A 15,923-nucleotide genomic window follows, 5' to 3' on the forward strand; every position below is an offset into this window, starting at 1 on the left:
TAAAATTCTCGGTTGAGTATCACATTTGCACACTCAAGGCCACCTCCTTAGGCCCTGTCAAGGCTTAGAAGTCACACCTGTTTAAACTCAGCTCACCTTTTAAACCAAGTTAGTTAAACTAGCACAAATTCTCATAGTTTTCTTCACGCAATTTATTTCAATTTAGCTTTAACCTCTTCATAGCTAATGTAAGCTGAAGAGAAATACATCTGGTTTAAAGGGAAATAAATGCGCTGCCAGAGAAGCTAATTACAATTGAGTTCTTGGGGTGTAGCCACCCACTTGAACTGCCACAGTCTGTGCCTGTCCCAGTCCCATCATCCAGGTGCCTACAGGACCAGCTGCACCAGGTAAATCCCATCAGTTTAAAATCCACTGCAAAGGAACAAAACACAACTCCATGTCAGTGAGCTCCTAAAAAACATCTTTTCCTGGGCAATGAAAGATGCCGCAGATGCAGGCAGAGCTCATGAGAGATAACAGTGTTATAAACAGATTGGGCCTCTCCTCCTCTGGCTGCTCTAGGAAGAAGAGCCTGAGATAAACTCTGATTTTTAGAAAGAGAAAAATCCCATCCTGCTAAAATGGAGCTTAATTAAAATTAGGCTGGTTGAACCTGACCCTAGAGTTCTTGTCCCCATTGAAGAAAAATTGGTCAGTTAAGTGAGACTAGGTTTTGCATATAGCTTCCAAAGCGTATTTTTCAAAGTACCAAACTGAGGAGGGTCCCAAACAGCACGGCAGCCAAGGACTGCAGAGCGAGGAGCACCACCGTGACCTCCTCCTCCAGCCTCACTTTCTCCTGCCCCAGACACACATCCCCATCCACCCACTCTCAAACCTTCACATTGTTACTGATTCCAGCTCTCTTCTTGATCAGCTCTTGCTGCCCAGTCTAGAGCTTGATCTTGTAAGTGAGACCCCTCCTTCAAAGGGTGGTGTTTGAGCCATTTTCCATAACACTGCATTCCAGACTTTGGAGAACAATGCAATATAACCAAGCTGTGTTTCAAACAGCATGCAAACCATACAGCGAGAAGAAATACTCTGATCTTCCTTGCAATACACAGGCTGTAAATCAATAGGCTAGAAATGTTAGAAGCAATCTCTTTGTAAAACTAAAACAAAACACAGAAACATCAGTGGGATGGCTACCCTGCAACAACCAATTCTTAATTTCCTTTAAATCACTACAGAAGAGGGAACAAAACTGAAAACAGGGGTTTTTTTGAGCAGAATCCTCATTAGTGATGTGAACCTCTACATGTATATTTTAATATGCTATTGTAAACTAATTAACCATCCTGGAGATGATGTTTTTTCCAAGGGACATTATCCTTTCAGCTGGAATCTCCGGCTGAATGCTGATAAGCCTCTTGAACTTTGCAAAACCACTTGTCAAAAGTATTAAGATGAGAATTCGTTAAGGTCTTCTAATTAAGAAGTACAGGGTCCAATTAAGCTTTCACTAATGTGCTACATAACCCAGTTAAACAATGGCATGCCAAGGATTTTCCCACCCCCACCAACGCTGTTTTATCACGTAAGTTCATCTCCAACTGGTGGTTTGGAAGAATTTCTCTGGCCATCAGAAGCAACGATGAGAAATCGTGTGGACAGCTGCAGCCTGCTACATTAATACTTTGGGATGTCTTATTGTTCTGCAACTAAAATTGTTCTGAGACGCTCTTTGACTCACTAATAGCATTTCAGAGACTGCTTCCCCCTCCTTTGTATAACAGATTCACTCCCTCTTTGCACACAGATCATGTAGAGCAAGATGCTCAAACTGATGTTGATTATCTCATTATTTGAATCTAAAAAGGCCCCTAATTCCCAGCAAGGAAAATATATGTGCTCTCATCAGCTCTAAGGCTGCCGTACTGGACTGTGGCCATGCTTCACAGCAATTCGTACCCTGATTTTATTTCTGGAAGAATACAGGGTATGACATGTAGCTTCCTCTTTCTACAAAACATGTAGAAGAAAATTAAGTTGCATCTTGTTGCTGTCTAAGACCCAATTATTTAAGAGCTAAAAAAAATCCTCCTCACAAAGGGAGAAAGATGAACCAAGCATTTCTGGATTTATCATCTCAGCTCTATAGGACACAAGATCCAGCCAGTAGACAGACATCTCAAGAAACCAGTAACAGGCTAAAAGATTTAGGTGGAGAAATTGTTCAATACAGGGCTCCAAAAGATCACCTGTACGAAGACCAACGCCTTCACGTGTACTGAAGTCTCTGATCAGTCTCAAAAGGTGGACAGAGATTAAGTGCTCAATAAAGTGACCCACTAGAAGAAAGGGAAGTGCAAAACCAGAGAAATGAAGCATTTTTCAAAACAACACTTCTTCCAAATCAATGTCTGTTCCATGCTCTGACCCAAGCATGAGAACATCAGGCCATTTCAAATACCTTAGTTGACAAACGTGTCTTTCCCACCTCACCCAAGCTTTTGGACCTCTGAACACCAAAGAGACAAATCACAGAATTTAAGGGCCTGATCTCGTGCCACTCCTGCACTGTGCTCCACCACCAGCCTTCTCCAGCAAAGGTCTCTCACGTTCGCAGAAGTGCTCACTATCCACAAACCTTCTCCCTCAACAGCCTGTTGAGCCGCCAAGGTTCACACACTATCTAGGAAGATAGTTAATAACTCAGTCTTGGTGTTTAGCCACACCAAAGCCCTGGGGTGTCAGCTGGAGCTGCACTTGCCAACATGAGGACTATGGCAGCACTTGCATCCAGGGAGGTGACATGGGGAAGATCATTCCCAAACACCTTCCAGGAAGATCCACTTGGACACCATCCATCAATCTGGACGCCATCTCCCTGCCAGAGCATTCTCTATAGACACTGGTTTCCCAAAACCAAAACCCTACAGTTTTGTCTCAAGAACAAACTGGTACACTAGTACTCCTTACCAATGCATTTTAAATATTATTTTAACACCCATTTATCTGTGAGACTGACTGCTCTGCCTTGTAAAGAATATCCTTTTAAATATGTATGCATTAAACTGAAAGACAATAATGGCCCCAGGGAAGTTGCATTCCATCAGGCAATTACCTGTGTTTTTTAAAATCACTGAATAAGTAATTCACACAACCAATTTCTCTTGCACATAACAATAAACAATTTTATCAGCTATGCCCTGCTTGGGCTGTTGTGTACCAGCTCATTTTATTTCTTGAGAACCACCACTAACCAGGGAAATTAATTGAAATCATAAGGTAGTGGGAGGGGGAAGTACCTGCTCTAACAGGAGCTGACAAAAGCAGATTTCTAAAAGGGGAGTGATAAAACTACCTCTTTCGATGAGTCAAGGGCAAATGGGCTGATTCCATCACATAATTCAACAGTCGCTCTCAAATTTGCAGAAGACCGAGAAAAGCACCTAGCCTGAAGTATCTCTGCTCTGAATTTCCTTGCTGTTGAACATTTATGTCAGAGTTTAAAGCAATTTCCAGAACTAGCTCCATTTGCCTGCCACCCATGCCACTAAAATCTGCATATGTAACTTTCCAGACAAAACACTGTGAACCCCGAATTAAAAATAAGCAACAAAAAAAAAAATGAAGGGCAGTACACATTCAAGGTACAACTAGTTACACACTGACAAGTCTTTCTGGATAAAAACACCTGGGGTAGGCTCAGCCACATTCTGCAAGGGTCACCCAGCTTACGCCTTAGGAGCATCACAGAGCTTTTTGTGGCTAACACTGTGGAATCAGGAGCTGCACTACCATGCCAGACCTCATACTTGTAGCCAAGCATTTGGGTGCCACCAGTTTGCAAGGACCCCCTTGAAACCACATTTGACCACAACTACCCTAGGCCCAAGCCCTGGAAAGAACACAGCTAGTTTATAACCTGTGATGGGAAGCACAAAGAAAATTTATGTTTCTGCTTTTTCTTTGCAAACTGTGATGACTTCAGCTCCCTGCTTTCATACCAGTGATTCTGAGCTATCCCCAACTGGATGGAGTACAGTTGTATTCAGAGCTCCAGGGCAGTATCCAAAGACATGGGTCACATACTGCAGGTAGGCAAAGATAAATGCGAGTTGGATGTTTGGAGAACAGGATTTGGAATGGGAGGAGCTGCACTCAGGAAGTCTGGGCAGTGTTCCCAGCTCTGCCACAGCCTCCTTTCAAATGCAGGGCACTTGACGGCCTAACACGAGTACCCACTTAGCTCTCCTCCTCCCTGGACTTCCATGAGCTGTCAGCATCCAGCACTTGTGAAACTCAGACCCTTGAAACCAGGTGAGGCCCAGAAAGGTCATTTGTCTGCACAGCACACAGTTTGCACCACCCTTCAAGGCTTTATGGCTATAAAGTCATTTTCAGTACATAGATCAATATATAAATATATCTTTTTTGTTTGTAGCTATAGTCTGGGGAAAGCTTTGCAACATCTGACATTTACAAAAAATGAAGTTATATCCATTAACAAAACTTTCGACAGTGTTTCCAGCAGGATAAAGGATTAAAAAAGCAGCCTCTAGGCATTGTATATGTTCTTAATGTATCTGTGCTTCTAAACTATCTTTAATTAATGAAATATCCCCAAATTACTTATTAATAAGGATCTGTGGGCTTTGTAAACTCCAGACATTTTGCATGAATTAAAGAACAATATAATGAAGTTTTAATGAATACAAAGTCACAGTTAATGCAAAATTTATATATAGCATGCCAGAGGGGAAAGGACTTTAAGAGTACTTTTAATCATAGGTTATTGGCAGCTGGATAGCTCATTTTTACACTTTTCTAATGGGTGCTTGGTATTTATATTATCACATTTATCATGCCAGCACGGTATATTGTCTGACTTGGTACAGTTCAGAAAGTCAAATGGAGACCAGCTCACTTAAAGCCTCATTTGCTAATGAGGCATTTCTGCATCCTGCAGTGAATGTGGAGCTGGCGTCCACAGTGACTGTGTTCTTTGGATTCAGTCACAGACCACCTGAGAGGGGCTATTCCTCAGCCGCATTTATAGGCGGTTTCACTCTTACTGAATTATTAGCAGCAATATTTGACATATTCTGCATCAGCCTTCAGCTTACTGGAGCTAGCGAGCTGAGATCTATCACAGGGTGGAGGAAATATACAATAAATTTTTACTAGCTGCAGCTAAACATCAGTATGAGCATTGAGATTTTGACTTAAGTAACAGAGTACACACCTTAGAATGCACAGATTTATCCCTTTTAGCAACAGTAACATATCACAACTTACAACTTCTTACTGTACTGACACAAGGCACATTTTCAGCATACTTTCTTCCCTGCTGTTCACCTGTGACCTTCTCAATGAGCCAACCACGCATATGTAACTAGCAGCAATGGTTTACTTGTCCTGGGCTCTGCAGAAGAAAACAGGATAAAGCTTTCAGCACACAAAATTTTGTAGTGGGGTGGACTTGGATTAAAACCAGTCACAAATTAAGCTAAAAATGATTTCACAACACCCAAAAGGAAAACAAAAATAAGATGGTAACTGAGTGAAAGTTGAAACAGATATAATATATAATATATATATAACCAGTTTCTTTTAATTACTCTTTATCAATGCTGAATGCATTCAACACAATTCTAAGTACATCCATGATTTTAATGCATTAAATACTTAACCCACAAAATTCAAATAGTGCAGGAGATACTGAATGCCAGAGGTTCGGTACAATTACTGCAACAGTATTTTATGAAAAACAAAACAATGCTTTAGTGCTTCCATTTTACTGTTTTAGTATGCTCATTACAGTATTTTTCCCTTTATAAACTGGAAGGATACAGAGCTAGAAAACATTTTAGTCTTTCACTTTCAACATGACATTTAGTAAAAAAAGTTACAAAAACCATCAGCTTTTAATAAACGAACACACTGGAATTCTTCAGCTAACATAACAAGGGATTGTTGCCTCGTAGCCAATAAAGACCTTCAAAACAAGGAAGCAAGATGCTGTCTTCAACTGCAATAATGTTAATCCAGAGTACTGACAGTAAATTCCATGGAAATAACCTGGAGTTACACCAGGAATAAGGAGGAGGTGATTGCTCCCTCACCTTCTGAACCCCCAGAAGTCTATCAACTAAAAGCTTAAAACAATAGGAACATTACAATCACAAAATGAAGCAGCAATTACCTTCAAGGGTACCGTGAGATATTTCAGGACTGAAAATACTCTTGAGTCAAGCCAAATGGGTTTAGTGCATTATGATTTGGCTTTATAAAAACATTTAAATGCACACTACATATAGAACACTTCCATGTTTCGCCGTCAAGTAGTTAAAATCACTGTATATTCTTTACAGGTGACTGAAATACATGGATTGAAAAAATGTTGCTAAAAAATCCAGTTTAAAAAAAAAAGAAAGAGAACATTTTATGAAAAAAATATTCTACTTGCAACTGTAACTTATGGTATGTGCTCCTGTTTGATGGGCTGCTGACGTAAATCTAACCAGAAAAGATGCACTCATCTATATAAAAATCAAAACAGGCAGGTTCCTCCTTCCAGGCTGGAAAAAACTCCAAGATATATGGCATATTTAACCAATAAAAGGGAGCTAAGCTTTACCCAAGCCTTCCACATAATGCACTTAATGAAATATTTTTTCTTTTAAAAGAACCACTGGTATTAAATAGAGCTTTTTCTTTACATACAGTATTGGTATATACAAAACAAACACAGAACAAAGACAGATGCAAAAAAATCCAAACAAGTGACTTCAGAAGTTCTGAAGCTCAGGAATATTTTGGTACAGGTCCAAAGTCTCTGGGTTTGAGAAAGCTCCCCGCTGCTCAACTTCTTTCCCTGCAATTATTTGCTTCACAGCTACTTCCACTTTTTTCCCATTTATTGTATACTGAAAAACAAAACCAGCAATGATAAAATTACACTTTTCGTGTAGTAGCTTTATGGAAATATTCATTAAACTCCCCACCGATCCCAGAAACTCAATCAAAATTTAGCAATGTCTTCTCTGTCACAATTGGGGCACCCGAATCTTTCTACTGAAAAATCACTTGAAGAGTAAGTGAAATTCAAAGAGTTTATATGTGATTTTAGTTTATTATTCCTATTTGGTAATACTCTGAGAACTGATCAAGCTCCAACTTACACCAGTGAAACCAGATCAGAATCAGGTATAAACACTAGAAATCTTTCATGTTCTATGTTCTGACACATCCAATTTTCAAATAAGTTTTAATTTTCTAAGGGTGGCCTCAAAAAACAAAGCTTAACTCCACTGGGCTTTGGGGGAAGAAAATCATGATTCATAATATCTTAAAAGGACAGTCTTTTTCTAATAGGGTAAAGCAAAACCCTGAGCTTAAATGGTCCTCTACATTTAAATGTTTCAAAACAAACCGTAACAGAGGCTTCACCTCCACTCATGAGTCACACAAATTCTATTACATTTTGTTACTGAAAGTAAGAACGTTGCAGGAGTAAAACCCTAATTCTTCTCTTCTTGGGATCAGACCGCTGTAATTTCTGACTAATAAAGTATGGTTAGGAAGAACTACTCCAACATTAAGAGGAACTGTCAAGGCCCGTTTTAGATGAGGATCCTTCCTTGGGCTGGTGCCACTGAGAAGTTTGAGGATGGCAACTTTGAAAAGCTGACCTCCAGATCTCTCCTTAGTCTTGTCTGTCTGCTCTGGGAACAGAAACTGCACTTGCTTTACTACTGAATCTGCTGATGGAGGAACCCAGGTTGTTCCTGGCCTCCAAAGCCACTGAAACTCCTGAACTCCAGGCACCACCATTTTTCAGAGATCTTTCAGAGCCAGGCTAAATAATCCTCAACTCAATACACTCTTGCAATATTGATTTTCATACTAAATCAAAGTTTTCCTTATTAAAATGACTGAAGTCACATGTCACCCTACTCTCCTGAACCGCCTTAATCAACCACTCTTCCTCCTCAACAATTAGCAACCTGATTTTCACAAGTGCTCAGAAGCCAGAACACCTCAGTGGCCTGCAAGGGAACTGCCCCCTGCAAAAAAGATCAGACTATTCTGCAAAGCAAATTTGTTTAATCAGTAAACATCTTGTGGATGATGACCAAAATGCTTATTTGGTCAGGACAGGACTAGAAAGATTTACACTAAAAGTCTGCAGTATGTTTTTTCAACACCTGGATATCTCATTAAAAAACAGTTTGTATTACTGAAGTCCTAATCACTTCAACATAGCTATACTATTTCTACCAGCATAGCTTGTCAGTATACAGTCAGGATTAGATTGTATTTTCAGATGAAGATTCAAATACATTTCTAAAAGTAGGGGAAAACAGAAAGCGGTTTCCCTTCCAAGGAAAAATTTCAAAGAAAGATGGGAGACAGCTTTGATCACTTTACTACTGGCATATTTACCTGAAAAGTAATTAAAGTTCACTCAATTGTAAATTCAGTCAAAGTGTGAGCTAATTAATGATCTAAGCAGGCTTTCCTGAGGGGCAGCCCATCACAGACACCTCACTGCCATCAACTTCGTGCTGTACATTCAGGTGATTTACAGAGTTTACAAGTCTAACACTTCATGCAGAAGCTACGCTGCAGCCCAGAAAATCTAGACTTCACCATTTAACAGGTGCAGGGGATTTGACACTCATGCAAAGAAGACATTTTGAGCCAAGTGTTATTTGCCAACAGTGGTTTGAAACAGAAGTAACTCAACAGACCAGGACCAGATGGCTGTGTGCACTGTGGAGGCTGGTAGTCCTGAACCCCAGACCACTTTCACATAGAAATGCACGTTGGCAGTAAAAGGGTGTCAGAATATCAAACAACTGGTCTGAAGTCTCAAATCTTTTCTCTAGGTGCACTCAAGTCTATGTGCAAATGGACTTGAGAACTAGGCTCTGCACCCCTGTTCTGCTGCTCATAGAGCTGTTGAGGAGACTCCAGCATCAGAGAGGACTATTAAAAACAGGTATTCCAACTAAAGAGTTCCTACAGTGAGGAAGAGCACTGTAGAGTAATGCAGCTCCAGACTGAGCATGCAGAACCTTTAGCTATACAAATTTTTCTCCCCTCACCCAACATAAGCACAAGAATTTTAATTTAGTTACCGCTACAGTTAAGACAGTGATAGAGCTACATTTAAGTGGCTAAACAGATGTAAAAGTGGAAAGGGTATGAAATGATTTTATAAATTTGCTCAGTGCTCTCAGCTTTCATAACAATGTCACCTGAAAGAAAAACAAAACCAAAATAAGCTTATGGGCAGCCAGAAAAGCTAAATTACCTTTTTAATATTTTCCTTTAAAAGGCTTAAGTATATATTACTGAGAAAATACAACACATTTATAAACTGAGAATGGGCATTTTTAGGTATTGTTAAAAAACAAAAACATGCTTAGCTGAAAAGGAGATGAAATGATGTTGCTAGGCAACAGAGACAAACTATTTATAAAGCTCGAATACACTTTTGAGATGCTAAAATTTCCATGCATGTGGGTTTGAAGAGCAATGACAACTGCTCCTTAATTACTATTCAAGGTGACAAATCAAAAAAAGTAGGCAGCATTTTTCATGACATACCGGAATGCCTTTGGTTTCTAGAATGAGGCTTGGAACATGCCTGGCAGAAAGCGCTATACGTATTGCATCTCGAATTCTTTTCACCAGATCCTCGCTGAACACATGGTTTAATGCCATTTTCAGAAAGAGTATCACCCTCTCCTCCCCATCTTTGTTGTACTGAGGGACACAGAGGCTATCGGAAACCTCTTCAAAGGCTTCAACTGAAAATAAAGGAAGAGCGCTTATTAGTACTTGCATTTGTGTATTATTCTAGGTGCACTTTTTTTGTGGTTGCACCAAAAGAACTATCACATCCCCTAGAGCTACAAAGGCAAAACAGACATCCTGGCTAGGTTATTCCACAACAAGCTTCCCCTCTGAAATTTTAAATCCTGCTCAGGTGAAAATCCACGTTTAAGGACTGCATATATTTATGTCCAGGACAAAAAAATTTTGCTATAACTTTTGGGACAGATAACAAGCTTTTACACTAAGTCATTCCTCACAATCCCCATTGCAGCATAGGTAGAAAACTAACATGCCTGATCACACAAGAACAAGGAGAGGCAACAGGTCCTTAAATCTCAGATTAGCACGTTTGCAGGCACAGTTTCACCACCTTCCACAAGACAGACTTTCTCTGAAGCCTTTTCAAAGAACAAGTTTAAGAACTTCTAATTATTAGTAAAGATACAATAAAACCAGTGCCAAGAGCTTGTCTTGCAGGAAAAAAAAGCCTCACAAGTTAAGTATTCTCTTATAAATCTGCATAATATAATTAGTCTGTAAGGCCTTATTATATGAAAGCAACATCTTATGGAGAACACAGCTCAACTAGTCATCTCCAGCCCTACAGATACTTCAGGAAAGCAACCAATTCCAAGTCTACAGAACTGAATTTTACTGCTAATGCTAATATGCTCTGTATTGTCTTTCATTTGAAAAATAGTGTCTTACTACTTAACCCTTCCAAACACCTGTATAATGCTTACATTTCAGATTTAAGGCAACAATGTCATAGCTGAAAGTGGAAAGTTAATTTCATACCTATGTTATAAATTTCAGAACTTCCAAATCTTACTCCATTTGGATTTAATGTGCCATCACTGAAAATCAGACAAAAAACCAAAGAAGCATTAAAATGTGATTAGAGTTTGATGAAAAGAGAAAAATTGATGCAATTAACCAAGTCTCTCTACATTTCATGCAGTGAATATGCAGTCACATTAGAAACAGAATTTTAGAAGAATTTGATTCAAAAAGGGATTTTGCTCATTAGAATGAAGTTGTACGGAGAACCTCAACATTATTCATTCACCTCTCCTAGTCCCTCCCCTTCCCAGTAGCCTACAAATACACACACACACACCACTGATGACAAAACAGACCAAGAATCTTTGTAGTACTCCATCATATTGCAGTTGCATGTCATTACTTTCCAGTCTCTTATAGCTGGAACTTGTTTCATATATAGCAACCTCACACCGTATGTCTGTTGAGTAGGTCTGTTTGTGACAGTGCCAGACACAGCTTCAAGGCACTCACTCAACTTTGTTTCGAACAGCAACTTTTAAACACAAGCAGAAAATTTAGCCACAATGGTGATCTTGAATGTCTACAACTGCTAACACAAACACAACTTCACACCTGGCCTTCTTTAATTAAGTTCTGCTGTAAAGCAAGTCAATGGCAAAGCCAAGACCAGAAGACAAATTTCCTGATTCACCACCTTGAATGTGCTGCACCCTCAATTCAGACGCTCTTATAGATGATCATTATAAACCACAGAACGCAAAAACAAGTCCAATACTGTCTTGTGTTCACATATACAAAAGTGGAGTAGAACTCTGAAATGGGCTCTTTCCCTCTAATCCAGCTGCTCTGATTCATTTAAGGGTTGAAATCCACAATATTGGATTTAACAAAAGGAATATAAAGCTAACAGGCATGACAAAGAATCACATACATTATGCTCTAAGGGAAAGTTTGCGAATTTTAACACTTGTTTACTCAGAACACTTTCACCAAAATACTATACCTGCGACCCAACATGACAATTCCTCCTGTCTTGGGATTAATTTTGCAGTAATCACCATGCGCCCAAACACCTGTTAGAGAATGACAGCAGTTAAGCAGCTGATTTTCTTATTCATCCAGTCATGGCAGACATTTGTGTAACTCAATTCACATTAACTTCATATAACATGTACAAAAATTTAACATATGAGATATACTTTAAGAACTACCCCCAGCAAATGTGGCAATACTTAACTACACAATCCACATCACATTTACTACAAAGAGCTAGCACACAAGACTAGCTCACATATTAGGATCAAACCCTAGGTTATCTTCTGATTCCTTGTTTGCATGACTATAAAGCATCCTTTAGAAAACAGATGAATCGTTGCTCTGAACATCACATTTTGAGGAAACTGGAAGAATCTTCCACAAAGGTAACAATATTTCCACCAGTCCTCCTTGATCCACTTCTTTTATGATGTACAATTCTGTGCAAGAAGCTTTCAAGGCTTGCACAGTTGGTCTCAACAATTCCCTAGGGAGCTTATGTGCTTAATGTTCTTGATTTGTGTTAATGTAAAATCAGATTTGAGTTTTCAGAGCTGGACTAAGTTTTGTATTATTTTTAAGATTGATACCACTACATCAGTCTGCCACAAATACAAGCCAATTCCGCTCAGTTTTCTAAAGGAAAAACAAACTTCCATTATTTGCCCATGCATGTGCACATAAGATCATTTTCTAACTTAATTGTTCTAACCTTAAGCTCATTTACAAGGAAACACAGAGAAGGGGTTTCAGACAATCTAGTGACCACAGTGATGTCAGTCTAACAATTGTCTCAGATTTTTTTTTTTTCCATTTATTGTTGTCAGGCTTACATGCAGACTGCAACTTCCACATTCCCTCCATTTTCCTATATGATTATGTTCTGCTGCACATTGACTCCTCGTTGAATCCTCTCTGTATTGCTGCTATTTATAAAAAAAGCATCCATCTCCAAAAAGAAGCAGCTTGAGGTCCTGCTCCTACAAAAGCCCCTGCCCAGTAGCCAGCAGGGAGTTCAGCATCACTGTGCCACACAAGCAAAAGCTCTGGATGAGCAGAGTCTTCCACAATTATTAGGAAGAAAGCCTCTGGCCCACAGTACCTGTTCCTTTACTCTTACCACCACTGGAAGACTGTATGAGTGCAGAATATGCATGTCTGAGGCAGCACACACTTAAACCTCATGCTAATGAGGTAGCAGGTCAGCACCTACCCCTTAGGATTCACTCCTCCAGCTAGGTAGGAGCCGTATGGCAGAGGCGCAGTAGCACTCATTAATGGAGGATTGCTCCCTGACCTGATCAGCACTTCCATTTCACACTCTTGCCAAGCCGTCTATGTCTGCACTACAGATTATCAGGCTGTTACAGTCATATCTGCCTAATGAGAGCAGGAGCAAAATGGGATTGGAGCTTTCCAGAGGTTCTTATTAAAATGATTTGGATCCATATTCAAAACAAAGCACTAGAAAACAGAGAGTGGGATATTACGAAACATGCTGTGGAGTTCTCATCCTGAAAATCTGGACCCAAAACTACATGTGCCTTTCACTGGGCAAAAATACACCTGTACCATCCTACAAGCAGCAATACAATCTATATCCTTGGTCAGTTAGAGCAGTATCCAACGCCCTGCATCACATACCTGGGAATTTTGAAAAATAAGCTTTCCTGTACTTGCTTCCATTCTCATCATTCCAGAAGTGTGTAGGCTGGCAGGGAATAGGCTTGGTACAAACCAGCTCTCCACTCTCACCCCAAACTGGTTTTCCTGTTTACAAAGAAAGAGGTATTTTCTGCATTTCCCTTCTGTAAACAATAGAGTACCAAAGCAAAGAGCATCTACGGTTATTACTTACATGCCAGCTACTGATGTAGATATGAGATGAGCTGTGAGTGGTGGTATTAACAGCTTGTGTTCAATTCCTAAACTCATCCCTATCTTAACCTCAGGAACTTCAGGAGAGTTACACCAGAGGGTGGAAGTCAGCCTGGCATCCATAGCAACACAGCTAATTAGCACACACACTGGAAGCCAGAATTTGGCCTCGACGTGCTTTAGCAGAATAATGGAAAAACAGGGCGTTTTTACACATCAATTATCTTCACTAGAGTCCTGTAGGATCCAGATCAGATGGATCCAGATGCAGGTTTTGTGGAACATGTTTCCAAAGCGAAATCTCCCATTTAACAGCTGACTGTTCACCCATCTGATGAATGAAACTTAAGGTCGTATAACTACTGTATTTCATAAGTGTGCCTAATATTTTGGATAATAGTTACCTTCATCATTCCATGCTTCTACAGCCATTCCAAGATTTCTGGCCTGAATTTCTCCTTTGTAAACTGGAATTGTAACATTCTGACCCATGAAACACGAAATGATATCTGTCCCACCTACAATAAGAGAAGTCCATTTAGAATATGCTACATTTTTGAAAAAGCAAAACTGAAAGCTACATGAGAACTCTAGAACTGCAAACTGCCACCTTTGCCAAATGCTTCTGATCCACATCAAGAAGCCTAGAATAGACAGTACTACCTAGGATGTTATGACTTTTATTAAAAGAAGGTTTCTTTCTTTACTTCATATGTCTTTTTATAGGTGTATGCCCTTCATGCAGAAACACTCCTTAAGGCATCACTTTTCTTCCAACAGTTTCTTTAATCTCATTTAAGGAAATTTCCATTTATATGAGAGTGAGAAAATAAACAGGCCCTAGCTTACAGACTTAGATATTTAAGATCACTTAGAAATGTCTTCTTGTTTGATTTCAGCGTAAAGCAACCAGTCAAGCTATTCCACTCAATATTTACTTAGCTTTTATATCTTGTTCTCATTAACATGGAGGGGGCAGGGGTGAAAGGGAGCCATGCCCATAGGATGAACAGTTATCTTAAAAATAGATACTGTCAAAGTGCTTACTTAACTGGAATACTTCTAGTCTTTCTAGGACTTCAAGGAAGTAGAATTAAGACACATAAATCATGATAGCTTTACTCAAAAGTAGTCTTCTGCATTTGAGACTACTAATGTCTCTAGTAGCAAGTTCACGATTCAGCACTACTCTAAGACCAGTAGCAGAATAGTCAGACTTTAAAAATCAAACTAAACTGAGTTAAAAAGCCCTTTGAAAAAGTCAGTCCTCGTTACAAAGCAGAATGAGGAGTTGTGGTGGACCTTATGTGAATAGAAGTTGCCTCAGCTGGCAGTCCTCACAACAAACTGCACAGTATGTGGGCTTGATATTTCTCTAATTATATAATTTACAAAAAAAAATCTGTCTGCAGTGCCAATTACTTGGCACAAAAGAATTGAAATGGGAACATGGAACAACCTCTCCAAGAGGTATTTTCTGCTAAAGTCAGCTATTTGCAGAACAGTATGTTCTGTAGGTTAATAGACTCTTTTCTTGATCTCACCCTGCTACTCCTAAGGACAGCCAGTCAAAATAAATGATCCTGCTTAAAAAAAAAAGCTAAAAACCAAAACATCCACCATGTCAGAAACATTCCACCTAAAAGCCTTTGAGTGTACAAGCTTCGTTATGGGACTGCATTATGAATTATGCAGAAAATCTCTCCACTAAAGAGACAATTAATTCCAGTTTAACTATAACCAAGCCCAAATGATCCCAGGCTTAAGCTTCCCAAATATACAGCAGCAAACAAGCAAGAAAGAAATGCACATGCAATGAACAGAATTAGTAAGATGCCTGCAGCATAAAAACATCACCTGAAATGGATCCGAGGAGAACACTGCTTTTTATGTGTTTGTAGACATACTCATAGCTTTGAGATTTGAGCGGTGATCCTGTAGACAGTATAGTGTGGAGCGTTTGCAGATTGTGTGTTTCACCTTTAAAAGGAGGAAATCAACAAAATAGGTTAAGGTAGAATTTTTACATGAACTTCTAACTATTTGTCACTGCAATCCAGAATAGTTACATAAGGGACTTTTTGACAAAATACGGGGCCAGAACCTGGAAAGGAAAGGTAGGAGAGAGGATAGAAGGGATTGGATAGCTTTTTGAAGCTTACATGGTTTTAAATTTTTCTCTTCTAGCACAGCCAGCCACTTTGCACCCGTTCCGAGGATGGTGATCCTAGAGGGGAAAAAAGTTTAAATGTTTTGCATATTTAAATATGCTAAGATTCTAACGACCTGCAATTCCCACTGCAGTAAGCAGAGGCTGTTAGGCACTCTGTACACTGATTAGTCAAGCAATGCACTCTCTTAGAGCTTTCTAAGTGCAAGGCACATCCTTTTGAGCAATCAAAATTAGTCAGATCACATGTCAT

At 39.5% G+C, this 15,923-nt stretch overlaps 1 protein-coding gene across 1 annotated transcript in view; it reads right to left on the reverse strand.

The window, feature by feature from the left end:
* Positions 1-5,516: 5,516 nt before the first annotated feature.
* Positions 5,517-15,923, reverse strand: part of AACS (acetoacetyl-CoA synthetase) — a 44,004-nt gene continuing 33,597 nt past the window's right edge. Inside the window, exons 11-18 of the mRNA XM_074887358.1 lie at positions 15,663-15,727; positions 15,358-15,480; positions 13,905-14,018; positions 13,267-13,392; positions 11,591-11,660; positions 10,600-10,658; positions 9,571-9,773; positions 5,517-6,881 (exon numbers count right to left, since the gene is read on the reverse strand). Coding sequence (XP_074743459.1) covers positions 6,744-6,881; positions 9,571-9,773; positions 10,600-10,658; positions 11,591-11,660; positions 13,267-13,392; positions 13,905-14,018; positions 15,358-15,480; positions 15,663-15,727 — 898 coding nt within the window. The 3' untranslated portion in view covers positions 5,517-6,743. The remainder of the gene's footprint in view (positions 6,882-9,570; positions 9,774-10,599; positions 10,659-11,590; positions 11,661-13,266; positions 13,393-13,904; positions 14,019-15,357; positions 15,481-15,662; positions 15,728-15,923) is intronic.

This window comes from Strix uralensis, chromosome 17 (genome assembly GCF_047716275.1).
Source record: "Strix uralensis isolate ZFMK-TIS-50842 chromosome 17, bStrUra1, whole genome shotgun sequence".
Lineage (NCBI taxonomy): Eukaryota > Metazoa > Chordata > Aves > Strigiformes > Strigidae > Strix > Strix uralensis.